Source organism: Oncorhynchus tshawytscha, linkage group LG31, assembly GCF_018296145.1.
Source record: "Oncorhynchus tshawytscha isolate Ot180627B linkage group LG31, Otsh_v2.0, whole genome shotgun sequence".
Classification (NCBI taxonomy): domain Eukaryota; kingdom Metazoa; phylum Chordata; class Actinopteri; order Salmoniformes; family Salmonidae; genus Oncorhynchus; species Oncorhynchus tshawytscha.
In genome coordinates, this window is record NC_056459.1 from 14,241,356 (window position 1) to 14,264,720 (window position 23,365).

Sequence of the window (23,365 nt, forward strand, 5' to 3'; positions counted from 1 at the left end):
GCGCTAATTATTGCTTTTAAGAGCGATATGTAATCTAAATGAATTGATGTCATGTGGATGAGTTCCCAAAGTGGCAGAGCATATTTTCCCTCTAGTGGAAGTGTTTAGTGAAGCTAGTGTTGAGAGATCAGTAATGTCAGGTATGTGGTCCCTGGTGAGTAGTTAACATCAAGAAGAAAATGTTTTTCAATGAGCCAGAGCCTGATATAACAGATGTGCTGATAACTGACACATACTCCATTCATAATATCAAAAAGAGATCTTATGAAGCAGCGAGTCATACTATTACACATAGCCTTCACGTTCCAACAGATTGTTTTGTCATGGAATATATCTGTAAATGGTCTGATACTGTAGGACACAATAAAGAGCACCTGCAATATATAGCACATAGACATGAAATAGGTTTCTTACAGGAGGTCCGGGTAGCCCATCAACACCAGGTAATCCACTTTCACCTTTCTTGCCCTGAAAAAGATAGACGCAAAATCAACCCTCATACATCAAAACATGTCAAAATGGGAGAAAATAAACCTGTGCAGGAAAACATGTTTATTCACTTAGTACAATCAACCCTTTAAACCTGTGTTGCTCTAGCAACTCCTGTATTCAACTCTCTCTCATTCTCTGGACTGTGATATCCTGCCCTCTGCAGGACTGTTTAAGCTACAGTGTCATGGTTAACCTGAGACGGCCTTAGTGCTGTGACTGATATATGTAAAGGATGGGGGGTTGACAGTTATTTGAGGCTTGTCAGGCAAACAGTTGACTAATGATGGCTGTGGTGTGGACTGCGGTCTGTGTGAGGAACCAGGAGAGCACGGCCCTGTATACCCTGACAGCCCCATTATCACAGCAGACATCCCCTCAGTGACTTCACATCCTCAATACACCTACACACACACACTCAGACCATCCCACATCACACCACAGAAGAGTTCACAGCAGCAGTAACAACAATACTGAGGTACAGTTAAGTGCTACAAGCCACAGCAGAACAGCCAAAAAGGTTCAAGCTGTAACTAACTGTAGTGTTGAACAGAACAGAGAGGACTAGGCCATGGGTATCCACAGTAAACAGGCTAGAATAAGAGCTCCAGTAGAGATAGCAGATACAAGGAGGAAACAGCAGGTAGGTAGGCTAGCAGTTAAGAGCGTTGGGCCAGTAACTGAAAGGCCGCCGGTAGCACTCCCCGAGCCGACTAGTGAAAAATCGGACAATGTGCCCTTGAGCAAGGCACTTAACCCTAATTGCTCCTGTAAGTCGCTCTGGATAAGAGTGTCTGCTAAATGACAAAACATGTCAATACTGCAGAGATAGGGTGATGCCTTCTCCATACTGTACCAAATACAGTGACATCCCCACATCCATATGAGAAACATATCATTTTCTAAATGTATTGCCATCAGAGCCCTATGACAAAGGTACTCCTCAACACAATACAGTGACAGATCTTTTGTTATAGTTAGAAAACATCTCATTCCATCAACTGTGTGCTATCTAAACTCCAGCTGATGTTACATCCTACCGCTCGCTCCAGGAGGTCTGGCTCAGTCAGATTACCCAGCAAACCAAAATTGATTCTATAAACGTTCCCAAAACGTTCTAATAACACAAAAACTGTCCATTCCCAGGACCCATTTTGTTATTATATTACCTAAAAACCTAATAAGAACCTTGGGGGGGGTTCTACTAAGCTATATGGAATTGTTTTAAGAAGGTCATACCAAGGATCATTTAGCTATTGGATTTTGAATTTTAAAACCACTTGAAGTATCCCCCCAGAATTTATTTTTACATTTATTTAACCGTTTATTTTTGGTTCAGTGTCCATATATACTTTATAAATTATATACTACAATTTTTTTCAACTGGTACCGGGGACCTTCAGACAATTCTTGTGAGGCCTGTGAGCATCCTAGTGCAAAAAAACAACAACAGACGGGACATATTAGTGTGTACCCCAAACTGTTCGGTCGCTACGGACAGAAGTTGGCAGATCGGCTGTACCGACTTCAGGCGAGACCCAAGACGCTTGTGGGGCTCGTAGAGCAAAGCGGAGAGTCTCATCTTTCCACAGAGGGGTCATGCTATTTTGTAGGCCATTCAGACGCTACAGGCAATTTTGAGAGAAGACCAATTTTCGGAATGTCTCATGGTCTGACAAACACGTCTCTATCTCTGTCACCTATCACTGCAGATGCAGATGTGCAACATAGACGTATGCATTGGATTGAGACGCATATACCATGCAAAAAAACTGATATCTCTAGCTTATACTGACAGATTTGAATGGGTTTGGACATTGACCTTCATGGGTTAAAACGTTTTCTGGAGGATTTTCTTTTTTAAATCAAAAACATTATTTTTATGTTTTTGGGACGTTATTGTTATGTCATGCCTATGAAACAAATTGAATTATTAGATAAAACCCTAAATACAATTTAATGGAGATGTTAGCTAATGTCTTGGGAATCTTCCCGGCTTGCTGGGTAGTCACTACTGTCAGAGCAAGGCTTCCTGTCTCTGTTACAGCCTTCTGTAGTGTTTTGTGGTGTTCCTGGTCTGAAGCGGTGGATCTACTACTCATTGTAAGTCGCTCTGAATAAGTCTGCTAAATGACTAGAATGTACATACAGTGTACAGTATAGGGGAATGTGACTGTTGAAAGGTTCGACATATTGAAGGTACAGGAGTATATAGGTGGTTCCCACAACAACAGGAGGCAAGAGAGTAGCCAGCCGTTAAGCTGCTCATGAACCCATTAAATGGATCCAGAGATATGTGCAAAAAAGACCACACCGACAATGGCAATACAGAAAATGACGGTGTAAAGTTATCATAGGCATTTTCTTGCCTAGAATAGAATATCCGTGTATTTATTGTTAGGATATCGACACGGATGTTAAGGTTCATAAACCTTTTACACCATCCCTGTTTCTACGAGACAGTTGACTTGTAGAAAAACAAAGGGACGAATCCGACAGCAGTCCAACAGCTGTGTACTGCTGTAATACAGATTACTGTGTGCTGTCAACATGCAGTCACTATGACTACAGGGCTTTGATACCGAGAGGCACATGTTTCACTTTTGAGTACCATGTTGAGAAAGTTAGCTATGTGGTTTTGAGAATATGGGGGGAAACCTGTTTGTGCCACGCCTAAACCTCTTATGACTAAAGTACCAGTGAGGTCAGATGTAGGCCTACAGTATAACTGTAATCAAAAGCATGTAAATCCTATAACAAAGGTTAAACTCTTACCCTTTGGCCAAACTCTCCAGGTTCGCCAGGTAAACCAAGTTGACCAGGTGCACCCTAGGGGAAAAAAGCACTTGTCATTTTTCTACCTCAGCTTTGACTGGTAAAGCTATAGAGCCAGTGGGCCTTTTTTGTGTTCGTCTGTTATCTATACAGATAACATAATAGGGATAAAGATGAAGGTGGGGTCTACAGAGGAAGTAATAAATTGTGGTTCCTTACAGGGGGTCCTGGGGGGCCGTCAGGCCCTGGAGGGCCACGAGGTCCTGGAGGTCCCTGGAACACAGAACAGACAGAAAGACATAACAGAGTCAGAGTCCATGAGAGACAGACATCACTTAATAACAATACACTGTATGTCACAGGAGCATTATACTGTCCATATTACTGCAAACATTACTGTGAAGTAACTCAACCTCTGTGCAATCTAGTGTACTTTCCTTCATGACCTTACATGACACACGGTTATTCTATGGCAACAGATGGAGACTTAGTAATGCAGTTGATGGTTTTAAAGATACAGACCCATGCACAAAATACTGAACAGAAAAATATGAAGATAAAATTACTATGTCCATGTACTCACATCCACTCCTTTCAAGCCCTCGCTTTGAACCTGTGTGGTGGTTTAAATAACATTTTCAGTATGTGTTTTTACAATCACTCTACGTTGTATCAGGTTGGCATTGGCATCCATGCTAGTGGAGTATACAGTACATGACGTTATAAGACTTACCATATCCCCAGGCATTCCAGCAGGGCCCATCTCTCCCTGCAAGACAGTGAAACCAGACAGGAATTTTTAAAAAGTTGTCTCTTTAAATCATTTGTGTGGTTTATGGGGTAATATTTCAGATGGCAAATATACATTAATGTCAATGACAAGAGCAATAGTAGTTTCTGGTATGTAGTGTTATGCGAAGTTGAACTTTTCATACAGTGTGTGTGTGTGTGTGTGTGTGTGTGTGTGTTCGCGCGTGTGTGTGTGTGTGCGCGTGTGTAATTATAGACAGACAAGATTAATGTGTTATCATATCAGACAGATTAATGGGCCACCTTTGATGGTAAAAGAGGGGCATGAAAAGAGGTTGGAAAACAGAGGTTCATCTGGAAAACACTGTAAAAAACTGTAGTTCAGTCTGACAGGAGTTCAGTCTGGCGAAAGATTTTGTAGATTTTTTAAAGGTTTACCTGCACTGATCATAATATTATGTGAATGTTTTACCGGCTAGTGCACTGATTGCGAGTCTCTCTGGATGAGACATTCAGCCTATCAATCCTAAAATGATGCATAGCATATCAACTCTTGTTTCATGTGTTTTTTTGAGTGTTCTTTTGACGAAAGTTTTGTCCCGATTCACATATTGTATTGTTCATGATCATGTGTTGTATTACAGTGTTTGATAGAGAGAGGACCATACCTTTTCCCCTTTCACTCCAGCGGCTCCAGGTGCACCAGTCAGTCCTCCCAAACCCTAGACAGTAAATCAAAACAAAACAGCATTCTGAAATGAGCAGTTATTACCAGTGAAAGAAATATTCAGGTCTTTCTCTTCTGTAAACATCGTTATGCACCTGCAAAACAGAAAATGACAACTCACATCTTTTCCAGGAACACCAGGTTTTCCAGGGAATCCGTCAATACCTTTGGCACCCTGTGAGGAAGAAGGGACAGTGTTCAATGTTGAATAGAAATGGTACAAGGTACATAAGAGATGAGATTCTAAAGTAACCTGCTAAGACTAACAATAACCTTGCCACATCTTCCCAGCTGTACTGCGTTCTATCTAAGACCTTGTTGTTTCATCACTTTTTCCAGCCGGTAGCTAGTGCTGAATACATCACACACATGTCTCGTATGCTTTGTGACTGTTCTATCTGTCAACAACAAGGGTACCCCTGACCCCTATCTGACCCCGAGATGACTCTCCTAACCTCCACTTCCTGATCTGAACCACCACTTAATGTTCTGAACCACCACTTCCTGTTCTGAACCACCATTTCCTCTGTCACCTCCAGAGAAATAAATGCTTCTCCAGACTGTTCTGTTCTCAAACCTACTACATGGCTTTCTGTCGGGGGTCAGTGGAGGTTGGTGGAGAAGACCCATGTGGTATGTGCAGTGCTGTACAGGGTTAATGATTCCTCACTTTATGTGTTGACAGCCTGGACAATGAAGGACATGCAAAGATGTTCTGTTTCGCATCCTCAGAGACGTATGTCAACGACCAATGGATGCGGTCTACATGGGTTATGAGTGTGTTATAAAGTCTCTATCTAGGTGTTGCCGTTTTCTCCTCGGCTGTCAGTTCGTTTCACCCAACTCACCATGTAAATAATCTTCTACTCTGCTGTGAGCGTACACCTAAAAACCCTTCTCCTTGAACCCCAGTCTATCTCTATGACACTTACCAGCACATCTAAGTCCTATCATTTCACATCATCACCCAACTTAGAGGACAATCTGTATCTCAAAGCCTAATAACAACCATAGTCCTCAACGACCCACTTGGCATACTGTGTGAAGCCCAGTAGGGCAGGAATCATATAGGCTACACAATGTTGGGTGCTACTTCAGTATAATCATTTCAATCATAGGCCACCATCACTCTGACTGATTGACTAGTGTGTTCTGTCTAGACGATGGCCATCAGCAGCAGTGAAAGTCTATATTTCATGAAGTCCTTAAAGTTTAGAGGAAACCGAGGCACTGACACACAGTACTGGAGGTAGCTAGCCCCTAGCTAGTATTATTAGGATCCGCACCATCGGGCCCAGGACAGGAAATGTGGAGAGTACATCAAGGAAGCCAGTCCACATCTGTCTGTACCATTACTCCCCTCTGAGATTGAGGTCTATATTCCTTCTCATAAACTACGGACTTAACCCTTAAATAGGAAAAATCTGTCAATTGTTAAAAATTCTATTACCTTTACTTCAATTTGTTTACCCGCAGGGAATTGGTATAACCACACCTGCACACGTGTGTCAGCTAAGTGTGTCAGTCTCTGCTATTTTTAGAGTTAACCAAGCCTGGTGGAGCTTTCTATTCTCAACTCTGTACATGCAGTTATATTTGATTTCTTTAACCAGTCATGCTCGCGATGACCTATGATACTTGACGATCATTTGAATCAAATATAGGACATGTAACAATACTTACCCTTAATCCTCCTGATCCTTTATCTCCTTTCAAACCTTTTTCACCCTAACATAGTACAACACAGACATACAGTAACATCCAAAGATACTTTTAGAAAACATAGGTTGGTCTGAAACTATTTACTTGGCTTATGTATGACATATTTTCATTGTTGCTTCTACTCACACCGACACCTTTGGGTCCAGATGAACCAGGAAGTCCCGAGTCTCCTTCAATTCCCTGTAGGAACAAAACGACCAGACATTATATTGACGGATAACAGATGCTGAGTAAAGACCAGTAACCTACACATACAGTACTACTGATGCAATGTTATTTCCCAATCATTTCAAGTTGAGCAGTAGTATTACATATTAGGTCACATATATTAAAAGGGGTAGATGGGAAAAAGCCCATTTTGCTGTGTCTAACTTGACAAGTTAACTTGGGAGGTACAGTATATGGATTCTGTAGAGGCAAATAAGCAACCAGAACAGCAACAACACCTGTTAGCATTGTGACCCTCTAGTGGGACCCTGACCCCTGGCCTTTGTTCTGACTGTGCCAAGTGTGGGAGTGTCAGAGTGCAATGGAAAGCCCCCGATGGCCTACGCTAGGCTCCCTGAGGAGTAATGGTCACCACAATACGAAGGTATCCGTATGAACATGGAATTCACAGTTACTAGGACATGCTATGTTCAGGCTTTTGACTCCTTTCCCTGGTGTATAGTCTAAAAAACATGAACTTACACAATTGAAACTTCCATAGTTCTGTCAACAGGGAGACGTTCTCTTTAGCTGGGAGTCTGGGACTGAATGGTCACACAGCACATTGGCAAAACTGCTCTCTCCCCTTTCCCTTCTCTCTCTTTCCTCTCTCTCTTCCCCACTTTCCTTCTCCCCCCCTCCCTCTTACCCCTCCCTCCCTCTCCAGCTTCTCACACAAGAGAAGTCAGCAGAAGACGGCCAGCCAGGTCACAGGAAATCAATAGCAAGCAGAGAGGTAATTGTCCATCAAATGTCTAAACGCCCACCAAGACACAGAACACAAAGAACAAGGCTGTCTTTGATATCAGAGTGGAAAAAAACGAATATAAACTCTGCTGCCTACATTCTTTAAGCTTTCACTTAACCTGCCATAAATCCTCCAACACAGTGTCAACCACAAAAGGGTTTGCACAGAGCATATTGCAGCATGTAGTTATGAAAGTGCATTGGCTATTGTATACTCTCCAAGGCCAACATGGAATCAACAAGGAGAAATAGAATGTTCACCCACCTTTGGTCCCAGAGGTCCAGGTAATCCCTGATCGCCTGCCAGCCCAGATTCACCCTGTCACAATAAAGCAGAAAGATCCAGAAGTTAATCAGAAAGGTTTACATTATAATCACAGTAAGAGAATATTAGTGTAAGATGGTTGTCTCATACTCTTTCTCCTTTAGATCCATCTTTCCCAGCAAGACCTGCCGCTCCACTGGTTCCCTGGAAGTGGTTTTAAGGCACAATCATCTACAAAGTATATCATTCCTGTCTATTGTACATGTCCTAACGTAGAATCAACTTTCAGACAAGCAGCGGCAACAGATGCAGTAGGTCGAGCCTCACCATTTAATGAGTCACCTCTGTGACAGACATGTCCTGAGAGGTACAGAACAGTGGGAAAGCATTATTATAAAAGCAAAGCAAGACTCTTAAGGATCAACTCACCTTCTCCCCTTTGGATCCTTCATCGCCGGATGTCCCCCGTCTCCCGAGATCACCCTGTAGAGAGAGGAGAGGAGGTTAGGGTGGCTGGACACCGCTGATGCCTAGGCGTAATGGCGTAACAGATGCTGACAGCGGCGACGTGTTGTGAGACAATATGGTGAGGTTCACTTCCTGAACAGGGATTAGTAGATTACTGTTAGAACATGTAGTACACACACACACAAAAACATAAAAACTGATTTTGGCACAAAACAGAATACACACACTGTGCATAACCAAGCAATGACGAACAGTTAGTACACAACGTTTGAACAATGGTGTTGGGGGCCAAACTATAACAGCGGTCTGGTCCGCTTCTCGAAGACCCACAGTGTTCTAAACGCAGAGGTCAGTTCATACACACAGCCAAACTCAACCCTAACTCCTCAAGGAACAATGGCTTCGAACATTTTTGTAGCCTTTTAACATTGTAGTTTTGGTTTGTGCTCTGATGTCATTCTTTGTGCCAAGGAATCCCTCCAAAGCATTTAGAGTCTTAGAAGAGAAAAGTGGGAGTGTTTAATTACATAGTGCCACTAAGCCTTCGACCAGCAGAAAGACTTCGCTGTGGCTTCACTTCATAAATCACTTCCTTTAGAAGTCAAAATGTTACCCTTTCATTACTCTCAGAGCTCGTATCACTTTGACGCAGGTCCCGTCTTCATCAAAAGAGAGCAGCATTGCAACAAAAATCTTCATACAACCAATCGCAGCCTATAATGAAAGGACATTGTACACAAAACACTTTTGTACGATCGTCTAGTCTAGACTGTTGAGGATGTATTTACTACAGTAGCAAGCAGAGCATGATGAATTCACTTTTACCACTTACAAGTCAATGTGCCAGCATGTCCATTCTGACCACACCTGTGGGTGTACTAATTAACGTCAAGTTTTACATTCAGTTTGTAAAGTTGACACAAACAGAATTGTAAAAACCCTATAGTAGAAACATGGATTTTCCAGAAATAGAATGAAATAGAAGAGTCATTCTATTTCTAAGGGTTTTGCAGAGAGCGACAGATAAATAAATAGTATAGAAGCAGAAATTCCCTTCAAACAGTAAACTCCTCAGACATTAGGTGTGTGTTGCACTTCTCCAACTAGCTCTGGAAATTCCACCACCACATCATGTCCACAAATAAATAAATAGCCAGGATTCAGGCATGCATCTTTTTTTTAGCTAAGGGTGTCTGCTTGTGTTGTGAGTCAACATGGCTGGAGTGAGTCCATGACGTTGAGACTGTTGATGTGGAGTCCTAACACTGTGGATATCAAGGCGGGAAGTTACCCTGCCTACATGTCGCGTGCATTTTGAAATGATAGCACACTCGCTACAGGTGCAGCTGTCAGCACTAGACCTGGGTTCAGAAAGTATTTAACGCTTTTCAAATACTTGGAGTGCTTGATTGAGCCTCTCTGATTCAGAGGGGTTGGGTAAAATGCGGAAGACACATTTTGGTTGAATGCCTTCAGTTGTGCAACTGATTAGGTACCCCTTTCACTTCCCTGGCTGGAGTGCCAGATTGGTGTGGTTTTGGAACTATCTACCAGGCAAGCTCATTCCAGCAAACAACTAAAAAACCTAAAACTTACTAAAAAAGTCAAATTCCTAAATCTGGTTCCTATTTGAACCCAGATTTAGTGTAGTCTGAACTGGGCGACGCCAGTGTGTGTGTGTGTGTGTTTAACAGAACTAAATGGTGTGTTTCTAACGGAGCAGGTGGGCGTCTGCATGGGAAAGGGAAAGGGGGATACCTAGTCAGTTGTACAATTTAATGCATTCAACTGAAATGTTTCTGTGCTTGTCCTCTGTGCTACACTTTCTCTGTGGCCAACAGTCTTGTAATTCTCACTATGACATGTACGGCCATTTTACTAATCCCAAAAAATGGTGTGGTATTCCGGAAGAAAAAAAGAATACTGTTTTTCTACAGTGCCACTGTACTTTAGGAGATGCAATTCTGTCTTTGTTAAATGCGTGTGATAAATCCAATGAGACAGGCATCTTTGGTTGAAGAGGGTTAGGATATGATGATGCCCATGCACTGTTATTGTTATTATTATCATGACGAGAGGAGTTTCACTGTCAAAACCATGGCCTTACCTTCTCACCTCTGTCTCCCTTGACAGATATTACTTTGCCCTGCAAATAATCAATCGACATGGATCAATTATTATCGAGGCTGGAGAAAGACAGCAGACAAGATAAAGGAAAGCTAACGGAACCTTGGAAGTCTAATATCTACGTAGAGTAACACATCATCTAGCAGGAACTTTAAACATGATTGATTTGTATCATATACCTCACACACTACAACAAAACACTCCAATATGAGGTCAACAAGCTATGTTCTAATATGACTGTTTAGTATGCTTACTATCAACTGTTTATCTTTCAAATGCCAGGCCCGTACAGATCTGCTATTTTAATTTGATATTCTGTTGTCGCTGAGAATTTTCAATGCAAATTGAATACTTAAATTAAATACTTATTTTTCACCATAATTTGCAAATAAATTCATAAAAAATCCTACAATGTGATTTTTTGGATTTTTTTTTCTCATTTTGTCTGTCATAGTTGAAGTGTACCTATGATGAAAATTACAGGCCTCTCTCATCTTTTTAAGTGGGAGAACTTGCACAATTGGTGGCTGACTAAATACTTTTTTGCCCCACTGTATATATATATTTTGTGGGGGGTGGGGGGCAGGCTTCCCTTGGCATCCAGAAATACATGCCATTGTGCTCAAGTTTGTAATTTCCTCTGTCCTCTGTCAGACTTGATTTGCCCTAACAAATCAACGCCTACAAAAATGTCCATTAACTAAATCCCCATAATAATTCACATTTCCTGTTGCTGCAGGATCATTTCCCTACTGTGAGAAACAGGGTCAAATTAAGATAGCAGATAAGTAAATGGGACAGTATGTTTGACATTGTCACAGTAATGTTTTCATACAGTTTCTCCTTTGGCTCCCTTGAGGCCAGAAGGTCCAGCCGCTCCCAGAGCACCATTATCACCCTGTAAGAGTAGGCATGTGACATTATGACAGAGCACAAGAACGAGCCCAGAGAAATAGATCTACAAAATAGGAATATTGTTGTATCACACATGAGATATAGCTTAGGAGGAGCGTTAGATGACCTTTTCACCCTTGGGCCCGGCAACGCCAGGTACACCGATCTCTCCCTGTGAGGAAGGAACATTTATTGATCCATTATTACATCAGGTAGTCACATTGAAAATAAGATCTCTTTTGCAAGTGAGTGAAACATTAAAGGGATATTTCTGAATTTCGTCAGTGAGGCCCTATGTCTACTTTCCTTGGGTCAGATGAATACAATTTTTATGTCTCTGTGTCCAGTACGAAGGAAGTTAGCGGTAGTTTTGCGAGCCATGCTAACTAGGGTTAGTGCAATGACTGAAAGTCTATGGGTATCTGCTAGCATGCTAGCATGCTAGCAGATACCATAGACTTCCAGTCCTTATGCTAGTTAGCAATAGGCACTAGCGCTGGTTAACAACTTCCTTCAAACTGCACACAGAGACATAAAATGGTATCCACGAGTTCATCTGACTCTGGAGAAGTAGATACAGGGCCACATTGCCAAAATCACTAACTATCCCTTTAAATAAACAGATCTTTGGAAACTGTAAAACACATGACCATTGATATAGAGGAGCTGGAGGGGGTGTGGTATATAGCCAATATACCATGGCTAAGGGCTGTTGTTAGGCAAAAGGTGCCTTATTGCTATTGAAAAACTGGTTACCAATATAATTAGAACAGTAAAAATACATGTTTTGTCATATCCGTGATATATGGTCTCATATACCACGGCTTTCAGCCAATCAGCATTCAGGTCTTTAATCCCCCATTTTATTATAGATCTTACCCTCTCTCCAGCGGGACATGAGCAGTTTACCGCCTGGGGTCCTCTCTGCTGCTCCTCCCTTGCAGGGGTGGGGGTGGGAATCTCTATGGGAGGGGCCTCCGTCACCACCTTCTTGGGGCACTGGAATTAAAAAACAGTGTTACCGTTTGAAGGTGAGCCAGGTAACTGTACAGAACAGTGAAAAGGAGAAAAAGAAAAGATGTCTTTCAGGAAGCAGTGAGGTATGATAGGCAATCTGTCCAGCAGAGTGGTCCAGGCCCACCACAGTGACAGATGATTGGTTGACTCACTGGAGTGGCCTACCACTGTAAGGTGAGTATGAGAAACATGGCAGACATGCTCCTGGAGTGGACTACCACAGAGACAGGTGCCCTGTCTGTCTGTCTGTCTGTCTGTCTGACTGTCTGACTCACCGGCCCGGTGGGCAGATCACAGCAGGTCTCCAGCTCAGCGTGTTTGGAGTCACAGTAGATGATCATTCTCTGAAGGTCAAACTGCAGGGACAGAAAGTCACAAAGTTATCTAAACGTATGCTACAGTACAGTAAATGAACACAGAATCACAAGATGCACACTACAGATGTAGGATCTTAATTTGAGCCAGTTTTCTAAAGTAGGAAAATAGTCCTGCAACAATTATTATCTGGATTATAATTTTTGGCCATTTTTGTAGGGGTTGATACATTTTTCGTTAGGGCAAATCAAATCAAGTCCGACATTTGAAAGTGGAAATTACAAACTTTAGGACCCTTTTTAAACCTTGAATACACTGCAAGTGTACATTTCCTGCTGTGCAAGAATTCTCAGCAACAAGAGTGATGAAATTAAAATCCCACATCTGTAGTCTAGAAATACAATATAAAGAGTATTTCCTTAATCCACCATGTTGTTCCACCACATACGGTAGCATACTTCCATTCCCCTGATCTTCCCACTGCTCTTAAGCTCAACCCTTATAAAAACACCCAGCCCTCACATCAATGGGCACGCTGTCGTACAGCCTCTTCCCGATCACAGTCTTCCCGTGGATATCGATGTCCTCCCTGTCCCCGATGGGCAGGGTCTGGATGAGTTTACAGTCCAGGTAGAGAGACACAGCCTTGGCCTCGACGCTCAGGGCGATCTTGTGCCAGTTCCTGTCGAACAGGTTGTCCACCTCCTCGTTCTTGAAAACAGCTCTCACTGCGTCTTTGGTCAGCCCCACTGCATTGTATTCCACTGCCTTGTTCTCACCGTCCAGACGGATAGACACCTGGGTAGGAGCGACGGAGGAAGGATCAAGTGAATAAAGTTGAATGTGTTAATAATGAAAGGTTTCTCAAATGCATGTGAAAGGCAAATACAGGGATGCAACTTGTCCCCCCCCACTCTGGTAGGCTGTTCGGAGTGTTTATCTGACTGCATAAAAAATAATTATAATAATATGTCCCCCCAATTCGAAAACCAAAGTTGCACCCCTGGGCAAATATAACATGTTCTCTGATATTCAATGATAGGAAAATAATAATAATGCCTCTGTCTGCATGCCAGCCCAGCAACTGGCAATCAAATAGACTCAGCATGGAATATGCTGATGCACACACACACAGCACTATGATAACCCACCTGTGGAATTCCATACTTGTCAAAGATCTGCCAGAGGTACCAGTCCTCTCGTCTCGAGGTCTTCCTGAACTTGAAAGTCGTCACAAAAGCATATTCATCTGGCAGACCTTGAGGGAACACATCTCTGGAAAACATCAACAGCACAGAGGGTTGCCAATCAATCACCTCATCCACACTACATGAATGCATTATCACAGGATTGTACAGTAGGTCACTGAAGTATATCTACTGTTGTAGGCCTACATATCATTCTTACTACATCTGTTTAGTGTATATATGTAGGCCTACATGTCATTTTTACTACAGTATATCTGTTTGGTGTATATATGTAGACCTACATGGCATTCTTACTACATCTGTTTGGTGTATATATGTAGACCTACATGTCATTCTTACTACATCTGTTTGGTGTATATATGTAGACCTACATGTCATTCTCACTACATCTGTTTGGTGTATATATGTAGACCTACATGTCATTCTCACTACATCTGTTTGGTGTATATATGTAGACCTACATGTCATTATTAATACATCTGTTTGGTGTATATATGTAGACCTACATGTCATTCTTACTACATCTGTTTGGTGTATATATGTAGACCTACATGTCATTCTTACTACATCTGTTTGGTGTATATATGTAGACCTACATGTCATTCTTACTACAGTATATCTGTTTGGTGTATATATGTAGACCTACATGTCATTCTTACTACATCTGTTTGGTGTATATATGTAGATCTACATGTCATTCTCACTACATCTGTTTGGTGTATATATGTAGACCTACATGTCATTCTTAATACACTATATCTGTTTGGTGTATATATGTAGACCTACATGGCATTCTTAATACAGTATATCTGTTTGGTGTATATACTGTATGTAGACCTACATGTCATTCTTACTACAGTATATCTGTTTGGTGTATATATGTAGGCCTACATGTCATTCTTACTACAGTACATCTGTTTGGTGTATATATGTAGACCTACATGGCATTCTTACTACATCTGTTTGGTGTATATATGTAGACCTACATGGCATTCTTACTACATCTGTTTGGTGTATATACAGTTGAAGTCGGAAGTTTGCATACACCTTTAAATGTATTTGGCATACGCCAAATACATTTAAACTCAGTTTTTCACAATTCCTGGCATTTAATCCTATCCTGCACGATGTCGCAGGATTCGTGCCATTTCCGTCAACTTTCACAATGAATGGTTAAAAAGTAGGCAGAGGCTGCCTGTCACCTCAATATTCAGCAACTGTTGGTGATACAATGGGCAACCAACTTCACCAATCACCACCATTTATTGTGAAAAGCAACAAATGACGGTGAATGCCCACCTCGGGTCCTAGGAGGAGACAAAATGGGCATTTGCATCCTAAATCCCTCACAAGTAAACTTAGAAAAACGTGTTGCTTTGATAGCTACTCGAAAGCATAACAAATCCAACTGTTTAATCTGCAGTGTGTGCAGCATTTATCCTTTCTGTTAGGATAAAGCGAATTGGGAACACTGCCACTACCTGGTGCGCATGAATTGAGTAGTGATGGGCATTCCGAGTTCTTTTCGGTGAGCGGCATCATCTGGCTCTGTTCACATAAAATAATAGTATCATTTGGCTCCCACATGGCTCAAAATGCTTAATGCAAATATGCAAATCAGTATGCAAATCAAGTAGTCAAATGAACGGCTCTTTCACCGATGCGATTCGGTTCCTAACATTCACCATAAAGAGCCATTCAAAAAGAGTTAGTGCTAGCCGGATCCTTTGGATGTCCCTACACTAAACCCTAACCTTAAACCCTACCCTTACCCTAACCATAATCTAACACTAGCCCTTACCCTAACCATAATCTAACACTTGCCCTTACCCTAACCATAATCTAACACTAGCCCTTACCTTAACCATTTTTTAATGTCAACTTCAAAGGGGTAGGGATGGTAGCAAGGACCGCTCAAAAACACCCATCACGAAAACTGAGGAGTGAACTGAAGTGAAGATGAAATTGGGCAACTCTTGGAAAGCAGTGGAAGTTGATGAAAACTATTATTACAGGTGTGATGATACTGATGGTGTGTCGAGACTGATGATTTGTTGACAACTGTAGCTAAGCGTACCCAGCTACGGACAGAAGTGACTTTACGTAGCAGGTTAAGGTTAGGAAAAGGGTTAGGGTTAAGCTTAGCTAAAATGCTATAGGGGTCAACAACAGTTATTCGGATAGCCACACTAGCTATAATCTCATGTGGATGCTAGCAAGCTAGGTAGTGCTAGGTATCAACAGCCAATCCAGTAGGGTCTGGAAGCTATTGTGAGATTAGATGGTCAGTAGCGTTGCAATATTGCAGAGTATTGCATAAAGTTCAGCTTTCCCCAACGGTCCCCCACCCACTTCACTTCCCTCCAATGAAAATGAATGGGGCTCTGTTGTTTCATCACCCCCAATGTGTTATGTTGAAATGCAATGTTATACCCGAAGCGGTGTGCTGGTAGCCACAGCCATAAAAACCATCAGTATCATAACCCCTGAACCCATTGGAGGCCATTTTAAAATGTAGCCTGTAAAAGCGTTTACACAGGCAGCCCAATTCTGAATTTTGTCCAATCATCGTCAAAGAGCTGATCTGATTGGTAAAAAGACCAATTAGTAGAAAAAAAGTAAGGAATTTGGCTCCCTGTGTAAACCTAAAGGTAGAAACGTGTTGGTGTTATCAATAAAGATGCTTTTTTTCTAGACTTCCACTGCCCTCAAACAGTTGAACTGTGTCTTCACTTTGTATTAGGATAGGAAGATTGTGATGGAAGACCTGTCAGCAACTCAACTCAACTCAACTCAGTCAATGTACGCTGCAGCCTGGGAATTAAATGTAGCCCTACTTGTCACAGCAAATAAAGAATTGTTCACTCACTCTGTCTGTTGTACAATAGGCATGGTCCCTAGTCGAACATAGGAGCTTTGGCCCTCATCAAACCTTGGTCCCAGTATGTTTTCCACTTTGAAGTATTCCATCAGGTCGAACCCTGCAACAGACGGGACAGAAAATAACATGATTAGCCTGGAGTTGTAGCTGAGTAAATCAAATCATTGAAGTGGTTTGTAGAACTTTCTTCTGCTCACCAACAGAGGGAGCACTGATCATGACAAGGCCAGAGCAACACACTAGATCCCATCAAAAAGAGCTATAGGTTGAAAATGACTGACAGACAGATACCCAAGTAGATCGATGAGATTTACTGTATACTGTTTCTCACAATATATATATATATATATATATATATATATATATTATATATATATATTATTAATTACATGTGTGTGTGTGTGTATCCTTACTAGCTAGTCAGCTAGTGATACAGTTTTTTTTTTTTAAAAAATAGGGGGGTTGAGAGAGAGAGAGCCACAAGGAGTCGCTAAAACACAATGGGACAAGGACATCTCAACCCTCCCCTAACCCGGATGATGCTGGGCCAATTGTGGGCCACCTCATTGGTCTCCAGGTCGCGGCTGGCTGCGACACAGCCCGGGATCAAACCCAGATCTGTAGGAACACCTCTAGCACTGAAATGCAGTGCCTTAGACCGTTGCGCCACTCGGGAGGCCCCTGAGAAAAGAAAAGTTACAGACAGAAGGAAATCCTCTCTGTAGTTTGTGGTTACCCACTAATTGATTGATAGAGTAGCCATTTGACTTCCCAGACTGGTTTAGACGTAGGGTCTCCTACCATTCAGCAATCCTATTGAACAAATGGCGAGATTGACTGGTGCTATCACCAATCAGAGTGAGAGGAACCCTTTTAGTCACTCAGTATGCCTAACCCATTTACATCTGAGTGTTGAGAGATAGACATTGGTTGTCTGGTCTGACCCAACTTGGTGAATAAATATTGAGAAGAGTCAGCAGAGAACCATAGAACCATTGATTGGCGACCATGATATCCCCACTGTGTATAATTATAAAGCGACCATCACGGCAGCCTAGCCCAGCGCTCAGATGTTACCATCTGTCCGGATCAAAAGCATGCATTGTGTCTTTCTCTTCCCCAGTCACTGCACTCATTTGGCGTTCCCCACAGAGCCAGGTCGACCAATTGGCCGTCTCTGGCTGTTCAGAATAACTTTTTGGAGGATGATGATTATACAGCATCCTCTGCCAATCTAAATTACAGGTCTGTGCTACAGCCCGGCTTGTCCTTAAAGCCACGGGACTCAACGAGTGCACAGAGCACGGAGAATATTTGCACAGTGCAGCACGATGACAGAAGAGAAAACAGAGCTATTAAAAACCTCACAGCTAGATTATGGGTAGTTGGGTACCTCCTTGACCAGGACCCACCCAGATTACATCTGATCTCAAAGTGTTTCCCCTACCATAATTGTCTAGGCGGGGTGGGGCGGGGCAGCTAACCCCACAGACCAGTAGACCTGTCTGTCTGACTGTCTGAGTAATTCACACTTTCTTGCTATGAGATGAAGTAGATAAATGCAGCAGGTCAGAGGAATGTTTATGGTCTCAGACAGTTGATGGGTTATGGGGTCCCTTCGACAGTTATCCAACAGCATGCTATGACAGGGCTCTTGGGGCACCTGTATGTTTTAAGGTCACTTGTTTGTTTGCTGCTAATGGTGTATCTGCCGCCTGTGTGCTTTGCCACCTGCCTGTACTCTTCAGTAGCACTCTTACATTACCGCCTTCATAATGGAACTTAACTGCCCCCTGAACAATGTGAAGTATCACATATTGACATTCGCAAGGCATATTTCTTCTGAATCATGTCCATATGGGAAATGTGATTCAAATCTAGCTGAGAAAACGTGTACTGTAGCCTGATTAAAACTCTCTCAAGAGTGATTCTCTCGAGCACTCATAGCAAATTGCAGTCTAGACTATAACTTATGAATGATGTCTGCATTCATAGGATGAAACAGCAGGTTATTCAAGCTGGTCAAAGTCAAACAAACAGTGCAAATGCAATTTGACCCACTTTTATTGTGAATTATGCCAGACTGTATTTACAAGACAACAGGACTATGGGCTGCAGTACTGAGATCAGATGGATAGCAGGCAGCATTAGTAAACTCCCTGCTCCTGGTTCTTGGGCCCTGCTAGCATTGCCATTGTGACTTGATTGTTGTTTAAAAGGGTGTGTCCTCTACAAACCACATTAATATGGTGGGTGGCTAACTCTGGAAACCCTTACACACAAACACACTCGCACACACACACACGCAGCTGTTCCATTGGAGCACCAATGACATAATTGCAAATAGGAGTGTATTTTAGACCTCTGCCATTTAAACAAGTGGAGTTTAATGTCCTCTGGCAGTACATCTATTTAACAGACAAACCTAGTGGGCCTGATATCTAGCGAGGCCAGAATAAGGGTGTGGCTCCACTTAGTTTAAGCTCCCGCAGAAATGCCACAAATACAGTGGTGTGTGTGTGTGTGAAATGCCACAAATACAGTGGTGTGTGTGCGTGTGTGTGTGTGTGTGTGTGTGTGTGTGTGTGTGTGTGTGTGTGTGTGTGTGTGTGTGTGTGTGTGTGTGTGTGTGTGTGTGTGTGTGTGTGTGTGTGTGTGTGTGTGTGTGGATTAACCCATATCTGCCAATCAATCAAACCCACACTGAGATCTGCCTGAACAATTCAGCTAAATGTAATATACTGTATATGAAATAAAACATACTTGCCATTTAAGAGACTTTATAACAACACATTTATTGTAGTTGTGAATGTGAAGCATCTTCAAACAACTTTGGCTGCATAGTTCTAGTGATTTATCCAGATTTCTTCCTCTTTATATTGCAGTTTATAGTAAAGGCCCAGCCACATAATTAGAACTGGTGAATATACTAGAGGATGTGATGTATCCAGTCTAGTCAGTGGGAACCCCCGGAGGAACTGTCGTTTCAAACACCGGAAACAAACGCAGCTCTGCCAGAAGGCCTCAGCTTCTCAGACAGGTTTACGACCCACGTTGTTAAACCTCTGTTCTTCCCCAGATAGGGTTTTCCTGAACTTGGCTGAAAAGCTGTTTCAGTGTGTAGCTCCACATAACTGAGTTAGGACTCGGTCCCCGAATGCCCTAGACTACTCCCCCAGGGGTCTTATCCGCTAAGGGCTTGTAGGTGTGCAGGCTTTTGTTCCAGCCATGCAGTAACACCTCATTTAGCTAATCAGTCTTATTTGAAAAGGATTATTTTGGCTAGATGAAATTGGCCTCCTCTGCCTTTTGCACTAGATGGTGGTATCAAAACCTTGACTTTTGAGTGAAATTATTTAGGTTGTGGCAGTTGACCCTAAATCACTCAGGATAAGTAAAGGAAAAATAATTAAGCAGTAAAACTCTGAAGTATGTTATTGCAATTATTCACACTGCTTTGACACGCTAGGTTACGAAGCAAATTACCATTTTGAACAGCCTGTAAATCTGACATTTCTCACTGCTTGATGTTCTCTAAGATCAAATATCTCAGTGCCATTACTCCAATACTTGTATTCTGATCTGCTTTCATGATATTGTACGCGTTTCACACTAGATTTGACCGTTTCCTCTCCCCAGGTAAAGAGGCTGTAGCAGGAGTCAGACATCCCTCCTGGTCCGGGTCTGTTTTTCCGCTTAGCATGATGAATGTGAGTGGGAGGCATACAGTAGACAGGAACTCTGATCCCTTAAGACTGTAAGACAACATCCTACCTATCTGGTTAAGCAATACTGCTCCACATTTCTCAGAAACTATTTTTTATATAAATACCCACTGAAAATAGAGACCACAAGAACAACTTGAACCTGCTACGGTGCTTTGATATAATGAGTAAATACAGAACTAGACCATAATAATCAATTTGAAGTTGTCATAGTTGTCATTCAGTAAAACGTCCCACCTTCTCTTGTAGTTGGATGGAAAGTCTGTGGTTCAACACAAGGGAAGTAGGCTGCTTCATGGACAAGCTTTGATACTTTTTGTAACATTATGACAACAGGAAACTAGTCCCAGCAAACGGATAAATGAATAGGTATGTTTTGGCTAGGTTCAAATACTTTTCCCTTCGTGTTCTCGAAGGAAGGTCTGAAGTGATAGAGGAGAGGGTAGAGAAAGTAATTTAGCAATTCATTTACCATCTGGTCTTAGTACAAATGTTCATGAAAAACAGGTATTTGTGTAGTGGGCCTATTTTCAGACGTTGTTATTCATCATGATTGCATAGATCCAATGATACTTGCAGTCAGATGAAAGATACATGGCACTTTAGCTTTTAACCATTCTTTTAGATGAAAAGTTTATCAGTGAAAGGGGGAGAAAAAAAATCTGTTTTTACCTGGAACTTCCTCCAATCCATAACTGGTACTGTTGGGTTTGAAGCGGTCTGGTTGGACCTTCATATTGGGGCACAGCACATCTGAGGAGAGAGCAGAAGAGCTTGGATTGGAGTAACAGAGAATCTTATTTTGATCAGTTTATTCCTTCCATATACAGTAATTCAAGTAAACACTTTGTCATTTGTCCTAAGCTGCACACTTGGATTTACGTAGTCAATAAATCAATGTTCACAGTGTGGAGAAAAAAAATCTTATACAGAATGCAATCTTTGACCTATCCTAGAAACCTAGATACATTGTTTTCATTCAATAGAATCATTAGTTTTAACTAGATGATCGGCGTTATGAAGGGCGTGTCCCATTGAAACGGGATTCTTCATTGAAACTATCGGTAGATACTCCAGTAGGAGTACAGTGCCTTGCAAAAGTATTCATCTCCCTTGGCTTTTTTCCTATTTTGTTGCATTACAACCTGTAATTTAAACTGATTTGTATTTGTATTTCATGTAATGGACATACACAAAATAGTCCAAATTGGTGAAGTGAAATTTTAAAAAGTTGTTTTATTTTTTATATGGTACATGTATAGCTACTCACCCCCTCAGCTATGTTGCCCCTAAATAAGATCTGGTGCAACCAATTACCTTCAGAAGTCACATAATTAGTTAAATAAAGTCCACCTGTGTGCAATCTAAGTGTCCCATGACCTTTCATATGATCTCAGTAATCATCATCTCATTAATCAGAGAGGCAACAAAGAGACCAAAGATAACCCTGAAGGAGCTGCAAAACTCCACAGCGGAGATTGGAGTATCTGTCCATAGGACCACTTTAAGCCGTATACTCTACAGAGCTGGGCTTTACAGAAAAGTGGCCAGAAAAAAAGCCATTGCTTGAAGAAAAAAATAAGCATAAAGGTATGTGGGAGACTCCCCAAACATATGGAAGAGGGTACTCAGATCAGATGAGACTAAAACGTAGCTTTTTGGCCATCAAGGAAAACGTTATGTCTGGCGCAAACCCAACACCTCACATCACCCTGAGAATACCATCCCCATAGTGAAGCATGATGGTGGCTGCATCATGCTGTGGGGATGTTTTTCATTGGCCAGGACTGGGAAACTGGTCAGAATTGAAGGAATGATGGATGGCGCTAAATACAGGGAAATTCTTGAGGGAAACCTGTTTCAGTCTTCCAGAGATTTGAGACTGGGACTGAGGTTCACCTTCCAGCAGGACAATGACCCTAAGCATACTGCTAAAGCAACACTTGAGTGGTTTAAGCGCAAACCTTTAAATGTCTTGAAATGGCCTAGTCAATGCCCAGACCTCAATCCAATTGAGAATCTGTGGTATGACTTAAATATTGCTGTACACCAGCAGAACCCATCCACCTTGAAGGAGCTGGAGCAGTTTTGCCTTGAAAAATGGGCAACAATCCCAGTGGCCAGATGTGCCAAGCTTGTAGAGACATACCCCAGGAGACTTGCAGCTGTAATTGCTGAAAAAGGTGACTCTACAAACTATTCACTTTGGGAGGAGAGGGGGGGGTGAATAGTTATGCACGTTTTCAGTTTTTTTGTCTTACTTCTGGTTTGCATGTTGTGTAAATCAAATGTTTAAAAAAAAATCTAAATCAATTTTAATTCCAGGTTGTAAGGCAACAAAATAGGAAAAATGCCAAGGGCGTGAATCGTAAGCCACTGGAGTGATGCATGCACCATTCCCAGCGGTGACAGTTTTAGACTCACACACACATACATACCTCACAGGCCTGGGATGGCCGAGTGGTGCCAGTGGTGACAGATAGGAAAGGCAACAGCCCCACTCAGGGTTAGTTTACATTGGCAGAGAAGTATTTTTTATTTGTAGGAGGGAAGATGCCATCCTGACTTGTCTATGTGTTGTTGCTGGGGTAACAGGTATCAATGCTGCTGACACAATGGGATGGGTCCTTTGTATGATGTTCAAACTGGGATGGAAGCTAGTGGCTCAGTTGGAGACAGTGGAGGCTGGTGGGAGGAGCTATAGGAGGATGGGCTTATTGTAATGTCTTGAACGGAATACATGTAACCATATCAAACATATGAACCCATATGTTTGACTCCATTCCATGTATTCCATTCCAGTCATTACAATGAGCCCAGCCTCCTATAGCTCTTCCCACCAGCCTCCTCTGTATACTGTAAATGTACTGTACATTTCTTTGCCCATCTCACTCTACTTTTGTGGAATGCTGCACAGTTTGTTGTAGGATGTTCATGTGCAGAAACAGGCATATTAGAAACACCAATTCTCATTCCATTGATCTCTATTAGTAAAATCTCTGAAATAGTTGTCAGCTATGACGACTGAGAGGAGAGCAGACACACTGA

At 42.0% G+C, this 23,365-nt stretch overlaps 1 protein-coding gene across 3 annotated transcripts in view; it reads right to left on the reverse strand.

Annotated features, from left to right (window-relative positions):
• LOC112229324 (collagen alpha-1(XXII) chain) overlaps window positions 1–23,365 on the reverse strand; it is a 54,958-nt gene that overhangs the window by 20,775 nt on the left and 10,818 nt on the right. Inside the window, exons 4-24 of one of the 3 annotated variants that reach the window (XM_042309944.1) lie at window positions 20,990–21,070; window positions 16,581–16,692; window positions 13,655–13,778; window positions 13,026–13,301; window positions 12,464–12,544; window positions 12,051–12,170; window positions 11,299–11,343; window positions 11,113–11,175; window positions 10,258–10,296; window positions 8,112–8,165; window positions 7,833–7,886; window positions 7,683–7,736; window positions 6,590–6,643; window positions 6,425–6,469; window positions 4,863–4,916; window positions 4,683–4,736; window positions 3,998–4,033; window positions 3,848–3,877; window positions 3,484–3,537; window positions 3,265–3,318; window positions 415–468 (exon numbers count right to left, since the gene is read on the reverse strand). In XM_042309944.1, coding sequence (XP_042165878.1) covers window positions 415–468; window positions 3,265–3,318; window positions 3,484–3,537; window positions 3,848–3,877; window positions 3,998–4,033; window positions 4,683–4,736; window positions 4,863–4,916; window positions 6,425–6,469; window positions 6,590–6,643; window positions 7,683–7,736; window positions 7,833–7,886; window positions 8,112–8,165; window positions 10,258–10,296; window positions 11,113–11,175; window positions 11,299–11,343; window positions 12,051–12,170; window positions 12,464–12,544; window positions 13,026–13,301; window positions 13,655–13,778; window positions 16,581–16,692; window positions 20,990–21,070 — 1,538 coding nt within the window. The remainder of the gene's footprint in view (window positions 1–414; window positions 469–3,264; window positions 3,319–3,483; window positions 3,538–3,847; window positions 3,878–3,997; window positions 4,034–4,682; window positions 4,737–4,862; window positions 4,917–6,424; window positions 6,470–6,589; window positions 6,644–7,682; window positions 7,737–7,832; window positions 7,887–8,111; window positions 8,166–10,257; window positions 10,297–11,112; window positions 11,176–11,298; window positions 11,344–12,050; window positions 12,171–12,463; window positions 12,545–13,025; window positions 13,302–13,654; window positions 13,779–16,580; window positions 16,693–20,989; window positions 21,071–23,365) is intronic. The other 2 variants (XM_042309945.1, XM_042309946.1) reach the window with 2 other exon arrangements.